We start from the raw sequence: 20,336 nt of genomic DNA, 5'->3' as shown, positions 1-20,336 counted from the left end.
TTCTTCTCTCTCTTCCCTTCTTCAAGTTCTTCTTTCTTTCTTTTTTCTTTCTTTCTTTCTTCTTGTCCTCTCTCACTCTCCCTGATTCCAAGTAATATGTCCTCATCGTTCTATCATTTTATTTACTTCTCATTATTTCTTTCTCTTAATTTTTCCTCTTTCTCCCTTCCTGTAGGCCCCTATCATTCTCCATATCCCCTCCTCCCCTATTCCTTCCCTCCCAAGACTTCTCACAGGGGTGAATCTGCCGTCCCCAACCCACCCCCCCCCCTTTGGTACGCCACTATTTCTATACCCAATCTCCTTCTTAAAATGAAATTAAATGGACATTTTTGAAAAACAACCTTTATAGGACTGTCGCAAAATGTAATCGGCATCAAACGAGCAAAGCATTAGGTAATCTATTGCCACTCTATGTTTATTAAAAGCTCTTTGAAAACGAGCGTCGTGCTTTCGTTGATTAGAACACAAAAGTGCAACTTTTGATTTCGTTTCTTCATTGAGGTTTAGATCACCGTTTCTTTAATTCTCAACCAATTTCAACAAATGAAGAGCTTTAAGGTGTCAAAATAGTTTTGTACCTAATATGAGCCTGGGGGGGGGGTCAAAAAAGTTTTAGGTCCATTAAGAAGGGAGGGGATCAAACAAGTTTTGGGTTCACGAAGAGGAGGGGGATCAAAAATTAAACATAAAACAAATCCAGACCCCCCCACCAAAGTCATACTGCAGTTACTGTCCGTTTTCCTATACACAATACACAGTGCTCTCACCATTGACGCGTGACCCCTACAAATGATGTACGTTGCAAGAATGGGCACTTGCCTAGTTAACATCACTGTGTGAAAAATAACCAGCCAATATGTTAGCTATTCTCCAAACTTCTAGCAAATATATTTCTCTAACATGACCTAAAATTACAGCTAGGTTAGATGTTCAGAAATAGTCGCACTTTTGTAAAATATGAGTGAGGGCAAGGCATAGCTAGCCAACTCCCCGTGTTAATTGAATGGAGATTTGACCGAAAATATTGGTATCGGACCGCTCACTTCTGAAGGATGCCACAAAAAACGGTACAAGCTACATCTTAACTATTCTCTGGCAATCATCATGATGAGTTTCTTATATAGTATGCCGAAATTGGGTACTGTAGGTGATTGACAAAGGGTCACACTTTTATGATAAATAAGTGACAGTGAACATGAAATATCAGCGCCCATAAACCCAAGTTAGTAGCTAGTTAGTGGAGGCCGTCACGGGACTGATTATTGATTATTGAAGTGCCTTATTAATAGATACGCACGATTTAGGGCAAGAAAAACAAACCGGGACACTTTTGGAGACATCATCATCATCATCATCATCATCATCATCATCATCATCATCATCATCGACATCATCATCATCATCACTTTCTACATTTTTTCTAAACAACATAGGGCCTACCGTTTTAATAAGATTTTTTTCTTGAAATGTATGTAACTATAATTATTGTTTAGAGCGTGATGAAATAAAACATCACGATTTTCATCACAAAACAAATATAATGCATAAGAAATCGTTTGTTTTAGAGCGTGATGATGAAATAAAACATCACGATTTTCATCCCGAAACAAAGTAATACATAAGAAATCAATTTTTCGTGAGTGATGAAATAAAACATCAAAATTGTCATCACGAAACAAAGTAATACATGAGAAATCGTTTGTTTTAAAGCGTGATGAAATAAAACATCACGATTTTCATCACAAAACAAAGTAATAGGCCAACAAAAGAAATACATTTTTCGAGAGTGATTAAATAAAACATCACGATTTTCATCACGGAACAAAGTAATACATAAGACATCGTTTGTTTGATTGCAATCAACCGCGACACTTCGTCTCACACACATAACAATGCACTGCGATCAAATAGGTTGATGACAACATTTGATTGAATGGACTGCACTGCGCCATGATTACGTGCACCGGTTCAAATCCTTTGTTTGGAGCCAATCAATAATTTCACGTACAGCCTCTATGCAAATTAGAGTTTACACACGCTGCAGCTGGGGTAATCGACCGAAGCTGGTTGCCGTTAGTGATCGAATGCATGAGCTTATTTGCTTTACTGAATCGATTTACTGGATTAATTTCCTGTTAACTGGGTTTAATGCCACAAAGGTCGAATCGCCTTTGCCATGGACCATGACTGCATCATGTATTTCTGAACTACACTCCCTAAAAAGTTAATTTAAAATCATGCAGGCCCAGATCATGCGCATGGGATATGAGACCCCTTATAATTATCAATGTTTGGGATCTAAGCCAGTCCATTCCTAGTCTATTCCTCTTGTGTGCCAGCCTTATTTGTCTCAACATGATACGACGCAGAGCTGCTCAGGCCCCTACATGGTCTATGTTCCATTCCATTCCAACATAATTCCAACACTGCATTCCAGGCTACCCAAGTTCGTGTTGTAGCACCCTCTCTGACAATAATAATAATGGTTTAGAAAAAAAACAATAGGTGTCAATAGATGGCGCTATATTCTGGCGCAAGGAATTGTGGGTCGATCTTTTTTTACGCGATCAGGGCGAAAACAGCAATCAAGTGAGTGAGAAGGGTCTGAAATCCTGTGATTTCTCTGCCATCTAAACTTATTTTCATCTCCAAATAAAAGATATGCATATAAAATGCAATACACTCCCCCACCACTTTAATTTTGATACATTCATGTAGGCATAAAATGAAGAAAATGCTCTTCCACGAAACGATATCAGCTCAATAGCTCATGAGCCAGACAGGGTCTAATTCTGATATAAAATTGGATGGTTTGAACCCAATGCACAAATTTATTGGTCGAGCTATGAGTTTTAAAATATTGGACGAGACGTAGTCGAGTCCAATATTTTAAAACTCATAGCGAGACCAATAAATTTTGCATTGGGTGAAAAAAAACATCAATTTTATCATTATTATTTTTCAGAATCTTTTTCAAAAGACATAATTCAAATTTTTTTTTTCAATTTTTTTTTTTTTTTTCCTATCGCGGGCAAAATTTTTTTTTTTTTTTTTTTTTTTTGGGGTCAAAATCACTTCTGATCTTACATGCCTAGAGCAAAAAAATTCATCCCGTTTCCGGACTTTTTGGCCCTACTTCCGAATTCCATAAGTTTCGATAACGCGTTTACGTCACTGGGGACCCATTTCACTACAAATTTATGATGATTCGTAGCGCTTCGAAGTCTCAAAATCCATCGTAACTTTAGAACGCATAAAATACATTTCACTATAAATAATTTACTAATCTGCACTTCCCAGAGATGAAAAAACATTGGGAAAAAATTCCTATGTCTCATGAAGTTACGTACTTTCGTTCCGAGTCGTTCGTAAGTTGCTTGAAATGATATAACTGAATTATGAGGGTTGAGAAGATGAAGTAATAAAGTGTTTATAATGATATTTGATAGGCAATAAACAGATAAAATCAGCTTTAAGCTGCAAGCCTGCAGTGCAATGCAAGTGGTCCGAGGCAACACAGACAGTCATGACACTGACAGTTGGTGGATATGCCAATTTCATAAGCTTATCTAAAACCCTACCGTGTCTGTGCTAACATAATTCACACCTTGCAGAGTCTTCAATTAGTTCCAAAAGTGACATTTGGCAGGTATAAATCCTCTGGTTTGGTCAGAAAATATGATAATTTTCGATGTCAGAGTGCATGAGAGTGCCGAATTCTGCAGCTTTGACGCGGTTGTTAAGCGCCGGTTTTTACTCGTTTTTTGTATTTTCGTACAAGTATTTCGGCAAACAATATTAATTTCTTCATTTCTTAGCAGCTGAAACATGCATTTAGTACACCACAACGTTGATTTTCAAGCCTAGAATCATGAAATTAAACATCTCTTTCTGCATCCGTAGAAAATTAAATTCTCCCGGTTTGACAGCAAAATAAACAAAATCGAGTTCATGAATGAATAGTCTCATTCAGTGCGTTTATGTTCGCTAGTCTCATCGATACGTCGCTGCTGTTTGCAATCGTTAAAATTGGCGGCAAAATCAGTGATTTTAAAAATCACGGGGGATTGGCATCCAGGTGGCGCTAAAATTGGATGCAAAATGGATCCAATATGCTATTTTTTTGACGTTTTAAATTGTGTGGAGAGGTATAGGAAGCAAGATTCTGAAAACATAATAATGCATAAAACCGGGCAACATTATTTCTATAGATCTGCTGCGCATTCAAATTGCATTGTATTGCATCGTAATTTCATTTGTGTCTATGCTAATTATGTTTAGTACACAACATGAACTCGCGTGTTTTCAAGCAAATTCGCCGATAATAGGTGATCAAAAGCGATCGGAATGTTACAAAAGTACAGATCGCATTCAGCTTACTTCATATGAGATGATCTTTGGAAAAATACGGCATAATTTGTCTTGGTGTTTGCGGAATGCCATGCAGTAAAATATTAATACGTTGCGGCAATTCATGATTGACAGCTAACAATCGGCGTGTCCTTCGTATCCTCCACTGTCAATTTCTTATCCACTCACTAATCCTCACAAAAGCTTTGTGTTGATTACGTAATATGTGGAGGCAAATTGCAATAAGTACAATGAAATAATGAGTAGGGCGGGCTCCGAGGCGGGTTTCTTCTTATCTTACGTAACAGTATTGTTCTCCAAAAAACCACGGAAGCTTGTCGTTTGGAGCTCTAGCTGAAATACAGCAAGATAATGTAAGATAGTAAATGTAAACCTGTATTTTAGCTAGAGTATCTCGAGCTATCATGAGCTAGACATGTTACGTTTCCCATTCATGCATGCATGCAATGTTTATATATTCGCCATACATGCATAGCAGGGCTGTCAACTCTCACGCATTGGGCCACTTTCTCACGGTCTCACGCCAAGGTAGTATAATCTCACTAGGTAGTAAATGACTGTAAATCTCACGCAAAAAGCTGGGAAATGAGTAAAATCTCACGCATCGTCATGAATAATTTGTTGCTCCTACCCCCCCCCCAGATATTTTGGGCAACGGTTTCTATAAACGCCTTAAAAAGGTGACTGTAGGAAAATGTTAGGAACACATTCAAATATGCACAATATCCAGCTCGCTGCGCTTTCGCATTACATATTAAGACAAAATTGTTTTACATTTTTACAAAATGTATATTAAAGGAGGATTTTGTGATCCTAGCATCCTTTCAGTAGATATCCACGAAAAAAGCTTATTTCCAAAATTGCAGTTGATTCCGATTTTGCGTTTGCGAGTTATGCATGATTATGTGTATTACACTACTCCATATATAGACAACAAGAAATGTGTTGTAATTTCGTTCTGCTGGTGCACCAGAACGAAATATATTTGATAAACGAATTAATCTGCAAGAAATATTTGGTACATAAACATAATGTAGCCAGAGGTAGGGGAGATTGGGGTTAGTTGGAACACTGGGTAAGTTGAAACATTGTATTTTTTTCTGACACAAAAAATTAATTTGGTAAAATACTGGCACCTAGTATAGGTATTAGTAAGGGTCATCCACCAAATTAGCAACAGCACTGATGCCCCACCAGTGTTGGCTTGGGAAAGGAATATCTGTTTTTTGACTTGCTGACTAATTTTTATACCCCTCAGAAAAGATCGTTATCTCCATGTTGTTTGAAGATTCAGGGGATTATTTTTGAGTATCATAAGCACTAGTAGTAAGTCCCAGAATAATGTTAAATAAAAGTTTTATTGTATTTCTTATTTTGTGTAATGAACTTTGAAATGTAAAAATAGGCATCGGGGTTAGTTGAAACTTTTGAGGTGGGGTTAGTTGAAACGTGAAAATCGCATAGAAAAATATGGTTAAAAATTTGTAACATGTTTACCATTTCTTCAATATTGCTTTAATATGGTTAAAAAGCAATAATACAAGCAAAAAGTGCACACAGAAAGTACATTTTATAATATTTTAGGCTTCTCATATTTTTGTCCATGGTGACACTCGTCACCTTGTGTCCAAAGTATTGACCAGCTCCCACATATTTATTTATTCATTTTTTCACACTGATTGTATGTTAAAGGGTGCCTTCAAGGGAAGTATAACCCTAACAACACAATAATAATTATTTTGAAATTTGTTCAAGTCATGTTTCAACTAACCCCACCCTATGTTTCAACTTACCCCAGGGGTGGGGTTAGTTGAAACACTTTTTTTCAAATTTTCAAATTGGATTATATGAATAATCATAAATAGGTCCAATAAAGTTTAAGGCTGTATTTGTAGCATGTATGTATATGTTTATACTGATATGGTTAGTGTTTCTTGAAAGTAATCGGTTTGCGTTAAAAAGACGATTTTGTGAAAAATGTTTCAACTAACCCCAATCTCCCCTATCCAGTGGTGTAAAAATCTCAACTTTTTTTGGGAAAAGTGGGGGGGGATGAGGCTGTGGAATCACGAAATGCCCATCAAAAGGGGGGGGAGATTTTTATATACCAAAGGAAAGGTATCACACTGCTTCTTTGAAGTCAAGGAAGGCATGGCTTCGATAAATGAGAGAAATTATGAATGGGGTAAAAAACAAGGTCAAAATAGAATAACAAGAGAAATTTACTGAAAACGGCTATTCTGCTAGGAAGTTTTTGTCTCAAAAAACAATTAAAAAATTATACAGGAAGCAAGAAACATTCATTAAAAGCAGCATCACTTCCGTCACATGAACATGATAAAAAGATCAGATGAGTGGAAAGTGGCAAAGAATTTGTAAAATGACACAGGATTTTTTAAAAGAAAAATACATCACGTTTTTCGTGAAATTCGCCATCTTGAATAAATGCAGAATTGCGTTTTAAAGCAGTAAAAAATCTCAAACGCGCTTGAAACACAAGCGTAAATTACCGTCAAAACGTGCGCACACCAAGTGCTCTTGCTACGCGAAAGTTTTGGAGTTTGCATTCACCGGTTTTGCATTCAGCTCTTTTACGTCAAAATTCGCGATAAAAACATGGATTCGGGAATAAAACAAAGCTTGTTAGACAAAATAAAAGGTATGTGGTCGCGTGTGTCATATGGTGGGCCACCAGGGTTGTTTGATTTAAATCACGCGCGATTTCAATCACTGATTTTTAACAAATAAATCACTGATTTAAATCAACTTTTCCATTTTTACCATTTTTGATAAATGTAAGTTAATTTCTTGCTTAAATTGACTGTTTTACTTTAACCAATTGGACATGCATTTTAACCAGAAATTGTTCAAACCCACCCTTGGGTATTTTGTGGACCCTTCAAACCCACCCTTTCTAAAGCGTGGGTTACCAGCCCTCGAATTAACCCACGGCACCCACAGCATTTTGCCGTGGGTGCCCATCCGATCCATCCCCACTGCCGTAATGCCCTTTAAATATGTCCTTTCAAGGCAGTCACTTGCCGTGCCCTCTAATGAAGTTGCCGTCGGTGCCTCAGGCCTGCCCCTTCATTATAAAATCATCATATATGCTTGTGTGTGTTTTTTTTCACTTTTGAGAAATTGCCTCGGTGCCCTTCTCAAATTTTCAACAGTTGCCATGATGCCCTCTTGAAATATTACAAACTGCTGTGCTGCCTTGTCTTTTCAGTGAAAATCCAAGGCAATTATCAACTTGCCCTAAAAAGTTGCTGTGCCCCTTCAGATCCTTAATTGGAGCTATTTGGAGGGCTGGTTACCAACTATGTAGTTGCCTGGAGCAAGACATGTGTAAAGCAGTGGACGTTCAGAAGTAAACACAGTTGATCACGATTAAAGCACGACGGGCGAACAGATCTAAAATGTTGCTTAACTTGCACTTCACTAAATGTCAGACTGTTCATAATACGCATTTGCTCCAAAGTTGTAGAACTTTAACAATGAGTGATTGGTTGATGCATCGAAATACCTTTCATCCAAATTTAAACAACAATGTGAACAAAATATCAATGCTTGCATTCGAAATTGCTTTTTGCTGATTCATAATCTTTGGTTTTTTAATATAGTAAGTCTATTAAACCAGAGGAGAAATTCACTCCTGTGACAATTTCTAAATTTTAGGTTGAGTGATGACCATTTATGGCTCTGGCCCCAATGCTAATACTACATGTAGACCAAAAAACGATAGCAGTGCCAGTGGACTCTAGCATCAAATATATGTAACTATCAAATTTGAAGCAGCTTGGGCACATTGTCATGGAAAAATAATCCTTCCACTCCAAACTCAACAACAGTCAAAATTTTTGTCACCGACAGAGATTTCACTAATTCACTAGAACCCCACAGCTAGCAGACCCTTGACGTCGTTACAATTGGGGAGGACCCAACACAGTTTTTAAATTGTTGCTATTTTTTTATTTTTCTACTCTATTTCCCCGAGAATTTCAGATTACGTAGACAAATATTATATCAACAATTCGTCCAACTCCCGTTGTGATAGCCCCTGTCGTTTTCTGTCCAGCGATTCGCAAACTTGCCTCAGGACTGCCTTCGAAAATCTGTCCAGAAACTAAGTCCAGCAGCAATTAGCTTGGGAAGCCAGGAGACCTGGCAAATTTTAAAGATGGTGCCTGGCGCGGGTGTAAACATTCAAACTTTGACACGCCCTTTTGCATACATCCGGCCGTCCGGGATACCTACCTAGCTCTCTGCCAGCGTTCCAGACATTTTTGTATCTTGCTGTATGCCGAAGTTACAAATTATTTACTTTTACTTGATTTTGAAGCGTTTTGATCGAATTTGAAAGTTTCTAAGTATGTAGTATGATATTCAGTAATATTATCGTCAATTAAATGTGAAGTTTCAGTCCATTTCGATTTAGTTTACACCCGGAACGATGCGCTCAAACATTCATAGTATACCCCATTTTTTCAGCAGAGCTAAGTCAAAATTCATTTTTTTTTTTGCATTTGAAATTTTGTATATGCTAATTTAACATCCCAATAGGGAAAAAAAATATTGAAATTTTTTTTTTTTGATTTTTGGAGTGTCCCAAGTTGGCCATCTTGGATTTTTATGTATAAATTTTGCTTAATTCTGCTATTTTGAGGCACCATATGTAAATATGCGTGCATGTTGTTGGTGTTAAATTTACTTTTATGTGTCAACTAACTTTCACTTTGTACTTAATTGCAATATTTAAGAGAATACATCTTTTTATTAAAAATATATGATAATAGAAATAATAGATATTGTCTAATTTAGTAATTTACCTTTTGCTCTTCTTCTTGTCTCATGAATCACGATATATAGAAATTTAAAAAAATTCACAATACATCAACCGTTTGACCAATTTTAACCATTCAAAAACCAATATTCTAGTTTTCACCAGTTCTTTCATTTACATTTAGTATGAAAGCAGTAGGATAAGTTTAAAATTTTGATGGTCCTCCCTATAATACAATGTTCAGCATTCCATAGTGGCTACAGCCGAGCAGAGTGGTATACTGTAAAAGTCAATATTTTCGCGAGAAGATATTTTCGCGATTTTGAAGATTTTATCAATTAGCGAGAATTAAATTTCGGTTTTGATATTGATACAATAGAAACCTAATGCAAAAGGTTATTTTAGCGAGTTTTTATTTTAGCGATTTTATGTCCACTCATGAAATTCGCGAAAATAAAAACCTCGCTGAAAATTTCCACTTTTACAGTACTTGTTTTTTACTTGATCATATAACATACAAAGATGATAACTTGCTTCTTCCTGATGACTGTTTGTTTTGCAGAATGTTGATGCCCAAGAAGAATCGTATCGCTATCTATGAGCACCTCTTCAAGGAGGGTGTTATGGTAGCCAAGAAGGACTGGAACCTGCCAAAACATCCAGAGTTGGAGAGCGTACCCAACTTGCAAGTCATCAAGGCCTGCATAGTAAGTATTGGGTGACATCGTGGAATTTTACTGCAAGACCTAAAGAACTAAAATAGAATGTTAGCAAACAGGCCACAGGCGTTCATTTTGCTGTGCACGTTTATCTGAGAGAAATTTGCAGATTTAATTTTTAAAAGTTGAACACAATTTGCTTAAAAAGTTACCTTTTTCAGAGTCTTGGTTAGCAGCGACGTAGCTTGCGACACCATGACAGCGTCTTCATTCAGCGTAGTATTTACAATCCTCCGGTCAAGAATGACAGAGTCCAATATCAGTATCCATGCTGCTATTGAACACAATTGTTTTTTTACGAAAGACAAAATTAATACTATTTCTAAGTGTTCATTTGTTGGAGGAATTCTGTACACTTTTAAATAAAATATTTCATTATGTGTATAAGGATGTAAAGTTTCGAGCATATCAAGCTTGAGTGGGGGAACATTCAGCATTGGACTTTCAATTGGTCGTAAGCTTTGAGACAAAACAATTTTTTTTGTTTAATATTTGCAGGGTTTGTGGGGTTCTGTTAAACAGAATAATGTTGTATAATGTAAAAACGCTAACCTCAAAACCACAATTAGAATTTTGTTTGATAATTTCATGTAGATTGTGAATGCATGTGTGATAAAAGCGCAATTGTTCCATCTGAAGTTGAGCATTCAAATCCACTTTAAAACGCAATTAAATTGCAAGCAATTCATACAGTCCTAGATAGTGAGAACCAATCAGAGCAAGCATTAGTAAATTACTAGCTTGCATAAATATTGTAATTGCACGGTTGATGCGTCAAGGTAGATGTTGATGCGTCTAATGCATCAACATCTCAGTACGCATGAATTATTTTGTACAATTTCACTCCCAACAAGTGAACCGCGTTTATTAACCTATAAATATATTTCAGTTATAACCCACATTACATAACAAAATGTCTGTCATTTTCTATTGTAGTCCCTCAAGTCTCGTGGCTACGTGAAGGAGCAGTTTGCCTGGCGTCACTACTATTGGTACCTGACCAATGAAGGCATCCAGTACCTCAGAGACTTCCTCCATCTCCCTCCAGAGATTGTCCCAGCAACACTCAAGAGGCAAGCCCGCCCAGAAACAGCCAAACCAAGGCCCAAGTGTAAGTTTCAGTACTCACTTTAGAGTTGGTACAGTGAATTTTTGCGAGAATCAGCAAATTCATGCCCGCAAAGATAAGACAAAAATTGTGTGTGTATCATTGTTGATTTTTGTCAATTTTCAACCTATAGTGTCACACTGTGTCTCGTCTCAACTTGAGAGCTGGATTTCGCAGTGGCAGATTCGAATCGGTGCATTTACGTGGTTGCGTCGCCAGCGTACAGACAAATTGCCCATCTATTTGTGTGTATTCGCCCGACGCCCAGCGGGATTAAGTTAGTGCGCGATTCAAATCTGCCACACTGAATTCCGTCATGACATTAATTGCAACTTGAGACGAGACAGACTACAGGGGAGATTATCTGTGAGAATTCAGCAAATGATTTCCATAAAAATATACCTTATTGAAGAGAATCGTGATTGAGCCAGTGTTGTGAAGAATTTTGTTGCAAAGAAGTTAATCAATCTTGATTCCTGCAACAAAAACGGGCTATTCCTGCTGAAATCCATACACCCCACTGGAAGAAATAATCTTCACATACACACAGTGTGATACTGTGTGAATTTTAAATGGGGTTACATGAATGGGGACTCCCATTTGAAATCTACACTTCCTATGTGGGAGATTAAGATCACATCTTCCATGAGGTGTATGGATTTCAACTAGAATAGCCCAATATGGCAGTCATTTAACCAGACTTGTAGTGACTCGACTCGAAATGACTCGACTCGACTCGACTCGAGTTTTGGTGACTCGATGTTTTGGTGACTCGATGACTCGACCCGAGGGCTGATGAATCGACGACTCGACTCGACTCGAAATTTAATGACTCGACTCGATGACTCGAGGCTTGTGACTCGAGTCACTGTGGCTGAATCGACTTTTTAAAAATGACTCGAAAAAATAAATTATACCTTAATATTTCTAATAATACCTGCACGTTTTCTTCCACACATCTCAGTGTATTGTGATTCTTATATTTTACAAAGTGGGCTTACTATCTCTCAGCATCTTTATAATAACTTAAAATATAAATTATATGTATGTGTGTACAATGTACATGTATGATTGCCTGTCGATCTGGCTAAAGGATCCACTTTTTTTTACATGCTTCAAACTTGGCATGGTGGAAAAGTCCATTGTCCATCATTGCTGAGCCTGGCTACACAAAATGTACATGAATGCTACACACATGTCATTGTAACAGCCTGTGTACACACCCCTACATGTATGCTACATGTCTCATTCACACAATGACTGATCAATACAGAAAAAAAAACCCAGCAAACTGGGAAAACATTTGAGATACTCTCTTTTTGTGGTGAATTTCAAGTTATCATGTTAAAATATCATTATTATAGCTTTTATTAATCATTTTGATTATTCCCCATCCAAATACACTCCTCTACATGCTGCACACATGAAGAACTACATTGCAATGTGACTGACTGGTGTGAGCATTACCACCAGCCACATCATGACATGTACTTATTGTGCCCAGGCTTGGGCTTGTGCATCTGAGTCAAATGAATAGAGAGGTTCTAATACCATAATGAAATTTGGGATGTTTATGAATTTTAAAATATCAATAAAACATGGATATAATTATCCAGATGTGCATAATAAGACTCGAAAGCTACATCATTGCTAAATATAATGTTGAAATTAGCAGACTTGTACCCGAGTCCAGCTTGTCCGAGTCCGAGCCGAGCCGAGTCCACTTGTATCAGAGTCCGAGCCAAGTCTGAGTCCTTTTGTGTCCGAGTCCGGACTCGAGTCCAAGTCCAGGGGTGCCAAGTCCGAGCCAAGTCCGAGTCCAACAAAAATAAGACCCGAGTCCGGACTCGAGTCCGGCTCGAGTCCGGACTCGGGTGAGAGTCCATGCCCGTGGTGGTGGGGGGGGTCATTCAACTTTAATCTGACAGGTATCTACCTGTTGGCATTGCTTAGTTTGGGTATAACAAAATGAAAAAGGGGTAATTGGGTATAAAATTTTGAAAGAAGGGGTCATTTGGTACAACATTTTGAAAAAATGGGTCATTATTTGCAAAAATGGAGCAAAATTTTATATTTGATTTCTTATTTGAAAAATTTACAATACAAATTTGCTGAAAAAGGTCAATTTTAAAGTTTCCGCATAATTTTATGGCATTTTGATGATAAAATTGTAGAAATGTGATGAGAAGGTCACTCACTGCATCACACCACACACCACTCTACCAAACCCCACCCAACACTGTTGACTCAACCAACCAACCGTATACACTTTCTTCAAAAGCCATGTCCATCAGGTTACTCCTGAAGGTAAAAACTAGCACACTACATGTAAACTCACAGTTACTTAATTGCGCCTAGGGACAAGGCTGTAGGAATGCCAGGTGAATTCAAATTTGCCATCAAACTGCATCATTTTATATATCAAATTAAAGCCCTGGAGTAAAGAAAGTCAAAACTGAAAACCGTTTTGTCATAGCCCTTTCTGAAGTTTCTGTAGCCAAAGTCTCAAAGATTGACTTTCATCTAAAAGATTCAGCTAACAAAACAGCATTTCGGTCATAGACATACCACCTAGACCTATGACTGCCCATCCCTTACCACAGCGGGAGGTGAAGCCCTGTATCCAAGGTGATATTGACGGATTGACAGGGTTACTAGGCGCGGAGATAATCGCGTACATTCTGACGCTCTCGGTTGCGTGCCAGTGGTTACTGCGCCGTTAACTCCCGCGCCGCGTCAAATGCAACATGTTCTGTATTATCATTATCTGCTTGCTTGCGTCCGGGTATGCATCCTTGTTCAAGTCGTTGCTAAGCAGTGTCGGCTTCACTCACGCGAGTCAAAGTCACTGGTCTAGGTACTAGTTTGTCTGGGATTTCGGTGGTGTTTCTAGATCTTAGTCTCATGATGATAGCAGCTTTTCTATGTGGAACTGCTATCAAAATGTGGGTCAAAATCCCCCTAAAATTCCATGTGCGAGTGTCTCATTGCCATAAAAAAAATTATATTTTTGGGTTAAGTGAAGTATAGACAACATACTAGTATTTATGTAGGTTTCCTTGACCTACCTGTTCTTTAAATTTCTATGTAAATATGTATTGTGTTCTAGGCAAATTTGGCTGACTAGCAGATAGGTTTGCCTGGCATACCTATACGCTGTGTGCAGTATTACATGTAAACTATTATCCTACTGAGTGGGAGCTGAGATGTATGGTCCAGTGTGCATGTTTCTCTTTCAAGAGCTTAATGGATTGGAAAGTTCCATGAAAGAAGTCTACATTGTAGAAATTTTTATCAATTATTTCATTTTAAATGATAACAAAAATATGATTCTGCTAAGTGACAGATAAATCTAAATAATTTGGTGGATATGTAGGAATAATAACAGGTCACAGATTTGACAGCCCCAATTCATTTGGAAAATGGCCAAATAAGTAAAGTCAACAAATTTGAGATCTATTTTTACATTTTTAGACAATCATTTCACATTTTACACAGATTTGGACATTGGACTGGACTCGGACATAGTTTTTTCACTTGCAATATGCCACCTTTAGGCTAGATTCACTATGACCACCAATATTTGATCTCTTTTTGTACTTGATTAATTTTATTTGTTTATACCCATACCCATAATAGGACCCATACAAGTACTTGAAGTCCCAATTTCCATACCACTACTGGACCAGTACCCGTACTCGAGTCCCAATTTCCGTACCCATACTGTACCTGTACCCATGGCTCACGTGCATTACTTGCACCCTATTTTGGAATGGACCCGTACTGAATACTCAAGGCTAGGGATCCGTACCCGTACCCTTACCCATGACCTGAAATCCGTGCGGGACACGCACCCGTACCCATACTCATGGCGGGTCCTAATGGCAATACTACAAGTCTGACTGATTACTGATTTCCACAATGCACTGGATGGAGCACATAGATTCATAAATTAATATTATGTACTCTCACTGGGAAAAAAAAAAAAAAAAAGTACAAATTCATGCAAATTGGGCTATCAAGTTGATAGCTGGTATCATGAGCATATAAAAGCGTGAAGTGACTCGAAATGACTCGACAAAATATATCCGACTCGACTCGACTCGACTCGACAGAATGGCCTGACTCGACTCGACTCGACTCGACTGACAACTTCAAATGACTCGACTCGGACTCGAAGGCTTCATGACTCGACTCGACTCGAGACTCGAGGGCTTGATGACTCGACTCGACTCGGACTCGACTTTCAGTGACTCGACTACAAGTCTGCATTTAACTTGAACTATTTACAACACTCGCAGGGGTAGACATAAGGAGCAATAACCTGCTGGCCAAGGTTTCGGGCTGGCCCAAGGGCAGATCCACTGGCCCAGATTCTACTTCATTGTGTTTCTAATAATCATAAGGGTAACACTTTATAAATTCATAATTATGCCAAAATCCCAACTGGGCCATTCAGACATTAAGGAGCAATAAATAACCTGCTGGCCTGCAGACCAGCTGGGAAGGTTTCAGGCTGGCCCAAGGGCAGATCCACTGGCCCAGATTCTGTTTGTGATGAATTATTTTATGATTTAAATTAATTGGAAACTAAGGTGATGAATGAAAAATAAAAGTATATTACAAGCTGTATCAAAATGATATGAAACTGCAACATAGGAGACACATAATGTTGAAATGTCAGTCATATAACCCTGAAGGAAGACCCCTATGTTGCATTTGGATGAAGAAACCTTTCCAATGACCATCAAAACTGATGGGTACCAATTATTTTGATACCACCTGTACCAATGGAAAATAAAAAATGTATATTTTTGCATTCTGCTTGGCATTAAGCTTATTTTGTGTTTCTTCTTGCCTACAGCTATGGATCAAAGAGGATCTGGTGGACCTGTAGATTCCCAGAGGGATTCATACAGAAGAGGACCTCGTAAGTATCTCACCATCTGGGGTGTCGCCCTAGCAAACTTGCACCATGAAAATTATTATACTTAGTTCTCTGGGTTAATAGGATGAATAAATTTTGATCTTTCCCCAGAGTAGGCCAGTGCACATAAACGTTGAAAAAGACCCGTGCATCCGGCCATATACCAAGTATAATAATTTTCATACTTATGTGACTTCATCATAATTTGAACATTATTCGAACCCAATACCTATATATAGATTTATATCTTCCGCTTTTCTCCAACGTGCCTCTTTAGCTCAGTTTGTTAGAGCCTCGTCCTAGTATTACGAACTTCAAGGTCACCGGTTCAAATTTATAAATAAATAAAAATTTTAAATAATGTTTTTGCAAACTTGAAATTTTTTAAGACAATATATCTTGTCAACGCTGGAATAAATAATAACAGGGGAAAAGCTGTGGATAAGGCACAGGTCTCGTAAACCTGAGGCTCTGGGTTCAATTCCCTTAGACGGGATCACTTTTCCTACTTATTTGCGACAGTGAACCTGGTGAAAAATTTGGAACAAATGTTGCACTGTTTTGTGGCAAAAGGTTTCAAAATGGACTGAAAATATTTAGTGTTTGTTGAGAATGGATCGTCATTGAAGTTTGTTCTGTGTCATTTAATCAGTCACAGTGGCAGGATGCAGACTGATTACCGTGCCGTGTATACTCTCTCGTCCATCCTTATACTTCACAGTTTGCTCTCAAATAACCGGGTCCACTTTTTTATGCTGGACCCATTCAGATCCATTTAGTTGAAATTTATGGGTCCCAAATTGATTTTTGTGGGTCCAAATTGTACTTATGTACTGAAACTTCAGATTTCAGAAACACCGGAAATGTATTTTCAGTACTGGCATAAACGATAAATATTAATGTATGCTGAATTAGGCACCCAAAACTTACCTAAGTGGAGTCAAATTACTGGATAAAAGACGCCTTGCCGCGATCGGCCGACTTTCTCATAAAGAACTACAATTACTACCTAATAACATGCACTGCTTTAATCATCTAATTATTTGGTTGTTTTGTTACATTTGCTCGGTGAACTACCGCAAAAACGTGTTTTCGCGATGTCACCAGGAAATTACCCTGTTTTGTCGACATTTTTAATGTTACATAATATTTGCACGATCCGAAAAAAAAATTGCAAGTCAACCTCTTCCACAGTTCCCCTCGTATCGCGGATCAAATATCTGTGCATGAAATGGCGATGAGGTGTGTACAGTGTCCGAAATAAGGAAAATATGGAGGTTATCCTGAGGATAACTAAAGCATAAATTCTGCTTGTCCTCAATACAATTTGGTTGTCCCCAAAATGTGTCATACTTTTGGAGTAAAATATAGTGGTTGTCCAGGGGATAAGTACAGATCAAAATATAGTTGTCCCCAGTGATTTTTGGACAAGAGGACAAGAGGATAAGTGCTTATTTCGAACACTGGGTGTGTATCATGTTGCTGCGATTTTTGTAATTGTATGTAATTTATGAATGAAAAGTGAGCCAATTGAGCTGGGTTATCGCACAATGACGATCTATGATGATATTTGCTATTTCTTGGATGGGATTTTTTCCGGGTCCAAGCACAGCCTGCTGGACCCATTCAGGTTACATAATCTTACTTTTTCCGGGTCCAGTGAGTTCAAAAAGCGTCCTGGACGCGAAAATGCGATAAACTGTGAACCCTGCTGCAGAGAGTATTATGCCCTATGATGTAGGTGTTTCATTTAAATGAGCTTCCCCAGTCTCCAAGACCTTTATTGTTTCCGCCTATGTTCCCCAATATTTTGGCCACATCTATACTTTGTTCGGCTTATAATTGGTGCAAATTGGCTTAATATAATTGGCGCAAACTATACAGTTTTTATTACTGGATGCATCAATGAAGTCCAAACTTAACTAACGGTAGCATGAATTCACATTATCACATTTTAAGCGAGCGCCCAACTTCATGCTGCCATTCTATTTATTTTTTCGCCAATTATAATCCAAACAAAGTACGGTATATAGACTGTTTGATATTGCTTGATTTGTTATATTAATGCAAGTCTTGGTTGTTTTTCTTTTTCAGCTGACCGTGGTGGTCCAGACAAGAAGGGAGATGTAGGTGCTGGTGCCAACCAACAGTTTGAATTTGTAAGTATCAGTTTGTTAAGCCAGGGATTTTCGGGCGGGCTCGCCGCTGCCTGCCCGAGATTACATTACCCGGGCGGGAAATTCCCTGCCAAAATTTCAACAACAACAACAACAACAAAATTTTGGTTGGTTTTGAAGTGTCCCGGGACCTAGAGCTAAATGCTAGGATCATTCATGGTTGACTCAACATGAATGATCCTAGCATTAGCTCTAGGTCCAGAGACACTCGCAAACCAAAAAAAACAAACTTAGAAATGTTGGGTACCTGATCACCCGCCCAAAAAATGCATCTGATACCCGGGCACAAAATTACCCGAAAATCCCTGGCTTAGTACATAATTATACAGTCTCTGTGTATGCCATAAAAGTAGTGGTGGGTTAAAGAATGATGATGCTTCAAATTTCTTAGGGAACCAGCTTATTTGATGCAGTATGATCTCCTGAGCATTTTGACACCTTTTTCATCCAAATCGCCCAAAAAATGAGAAGGTGCCGGCCAAAACAAGTATTTGGACGAGAGGTATGAAAATCAGTATTTTCATCAACAATCATTATTGTATGCCTGATTCTGTTAAATTTGGTATTGATTTGTATGTAATTGATGTTTAGATTTCCATTTTGAAGCTACAATACACTATTTCCAATTCTTAATTTGTATGTTCTGTATTCTTTTTTTTTTTTTTTCAGAAAGGAGGATTTGGAAGAGGCAAACCAGCTCCACAATAGGGGACATCACTCACTGGGGATCTGGGGTTGTGTACATTAGAAGTCTAAAAACACTGAGAACTATGAATAAATGCTGTGAAAATTCAGCATAACCAAAAAAACCAATTATGTTGTATGGTGTTTTACTGTTTGTATTTGTGGTAGGATAATAGAATATATTAACAGAATGGTCGACTGCAGATCCGTCGGATAACGCTTTTTCAATTGCACATGGACTTTGCTGCTTGGATGATGTCACGATGAGGTTAGCATTTATTCCGTATTGAAAAGCGTGTTCCGACGGATCTGCACTCAATCGGCCTCTAAAGAATCCCAATGAGACAGAATCACAGAGTACCATTTCATTATCTGCTCAGTAAACTTTGAGAGTGCTAATGTGCAACGTTCGACCTTAAAAATCATGCCAAATATTGTTCCATTTCAGGGTTTAACCAATAAATGCACTAGGTACAACATACACTCTTTGCCCTGAATGAGTGGCAAACCAAAATGGTGGATTACGCACCGGGCAATTTTGATTCTGTACTCTTTGGATCTAACCCATAGACTAATAAATAAGGACCAAGGGTTAAAATAAATGAGTGCTTCAACCAGGGGCCACTTTGGCAAAAAAAAGTGGCCCCTGGTTCACCAAGATTTAGAACCAGGGGCCATTTCCAATTACCAAGGGGCCAATGAAAATAAAGATGTGCTGGATGATACGAGTTAAATAAGCACTATTTGCTTGTAATTTGATATAATAGGTGATCAAAAGCGATCGGAATGTTACAAAAGTACAGATCGCATTCAGCTTACTTCATATGAGATGATCTTTGGAAAAATACGGCATAATTTTGTCTTGGTGTTTGCGGAATGCCATGGAGTAAAATATTAATACGTTGCGGCAATTCATGATTGACAACTAACAATCGGCGTGTCCTTCGTATCCTCCACTGTCAATTTCTTATCCACTCACTAATCCTCACAAAAGCTTTGTGTTGATTACGTAATGTGTGGAGGCAAATTGCAATAAGTACAATGAAATAATGAGTAGGGCGGGCTCCGAGGCGGGTTTCTTCTTCATCTTACGTAACAGTATTGTTCTCCAAAAAAACCTGGAAGCTTGTCGTTTGGAGCTCTAGCTGAAATACAGCAAGATAATGTAAGATAGTAAATGTAAACCTGTATTTTAGCTAGAGTATCTCGAGCTAATGTCACTGCCACATCAGGGTGAAAAATAATATAACAGCAGTTCAGTACGCAATGCATTTGTGATTTGTTTAGATCTGGTCAGTGATCTGCCCTCATAAATATAGGACTGGAATTCCTCTCCAACTTTATTCAGGCGTGTTGGCGAGTTGCTCTGCACTTACCTGTTTTGCCAAATGAAACATGCTAAATCAAAATCCTTATTTTACAATTCAAAGACTGCACAAGGTGAAGCATTCAAAATATTGAGTATAGACCACTTGACATCAATGTTTATCAACAAAGGCGAGAGATTGGTCTTTCGATTTGCTCGAACGAACCGCTTCACTGTTCAATGGCTTTCTTGTACTAT

At 38.1% G+C, this 20,336-nt stretch overlaps 1 protein-coding gene across 1 annotated transcript; it reads left to right on the top strand.

The window, feature by feature from the left end:
- The first annotated feature begins 2,520 nt into the window (after window positions 1-2,520).
- On the top strand, window positions 2,521-18,901 carry LOC140168492 (small ribosomal subunit protein eS10-like). The gene is made up of 6 exons (XM_072191893.1): window positions 2,521-2,592; window positions 9,720-9,864; window positions 10,813-10,987; window positions 15,849-15,914; window positions 18,006-18,070; window positions 18,758-18,901. The coding sequence occupies exons 2-6, from the start codon at window positions 9,721-9,723 to the stop codon at window positions 18,794-18,796; spliced, it is 489 nt and encodes a 162-aa protein (XP_072047994.1). The 5' UTR covers window positions 2,521-2,592; window position 9,720; the 3' UTR covers window positions 18,797-18,901.
- Window positions 18,902-20,336: the final 1,435 nt, after the last annotated feature.

Source organism: Amphiura filiformis, chromosome 13 (genome assembly GCF_039555335.1).
Source record: "Amphiura filiformis chromosome 13, Afil_fr2py, whole genome shotgun sequence".
Lineage (NCBI taxonomy): Eukaryota > Metazoa > Echinodermata > Ophiuroidea > Amphilepidida > Amphiuridae > Amphiura > Amphiura filiformis.
This window is presented reverse-complemented; position numbering and strand designations above follow the sequence as displayed.

Excerpts from the sequence above, each read along its gene's own strand:
- LOC140168492 (XM_072191893.1), top strand. The coding sequence starts at position 9,721 with ATGTTGATGCCCAAGAAGAATCGTATCGCTATCTATGAGCACCTCTTC. Across the intron at positions 15,915-18,005 it reads TTCATACAGAAGAGGACCTC|CTGACCGTGGTGGTCCAGAC; the intron begins GTAAGTATCTCA and ends TTTCTTTTTCAG. Across the intron at positions 18,071-18,757 it reads CCAACCAACAGTTTGAATTT|AAAGGAGGATTTGGAAGAGG; the intron begins GTAAGTATCAGT and ends TTTTTTTTTCAG.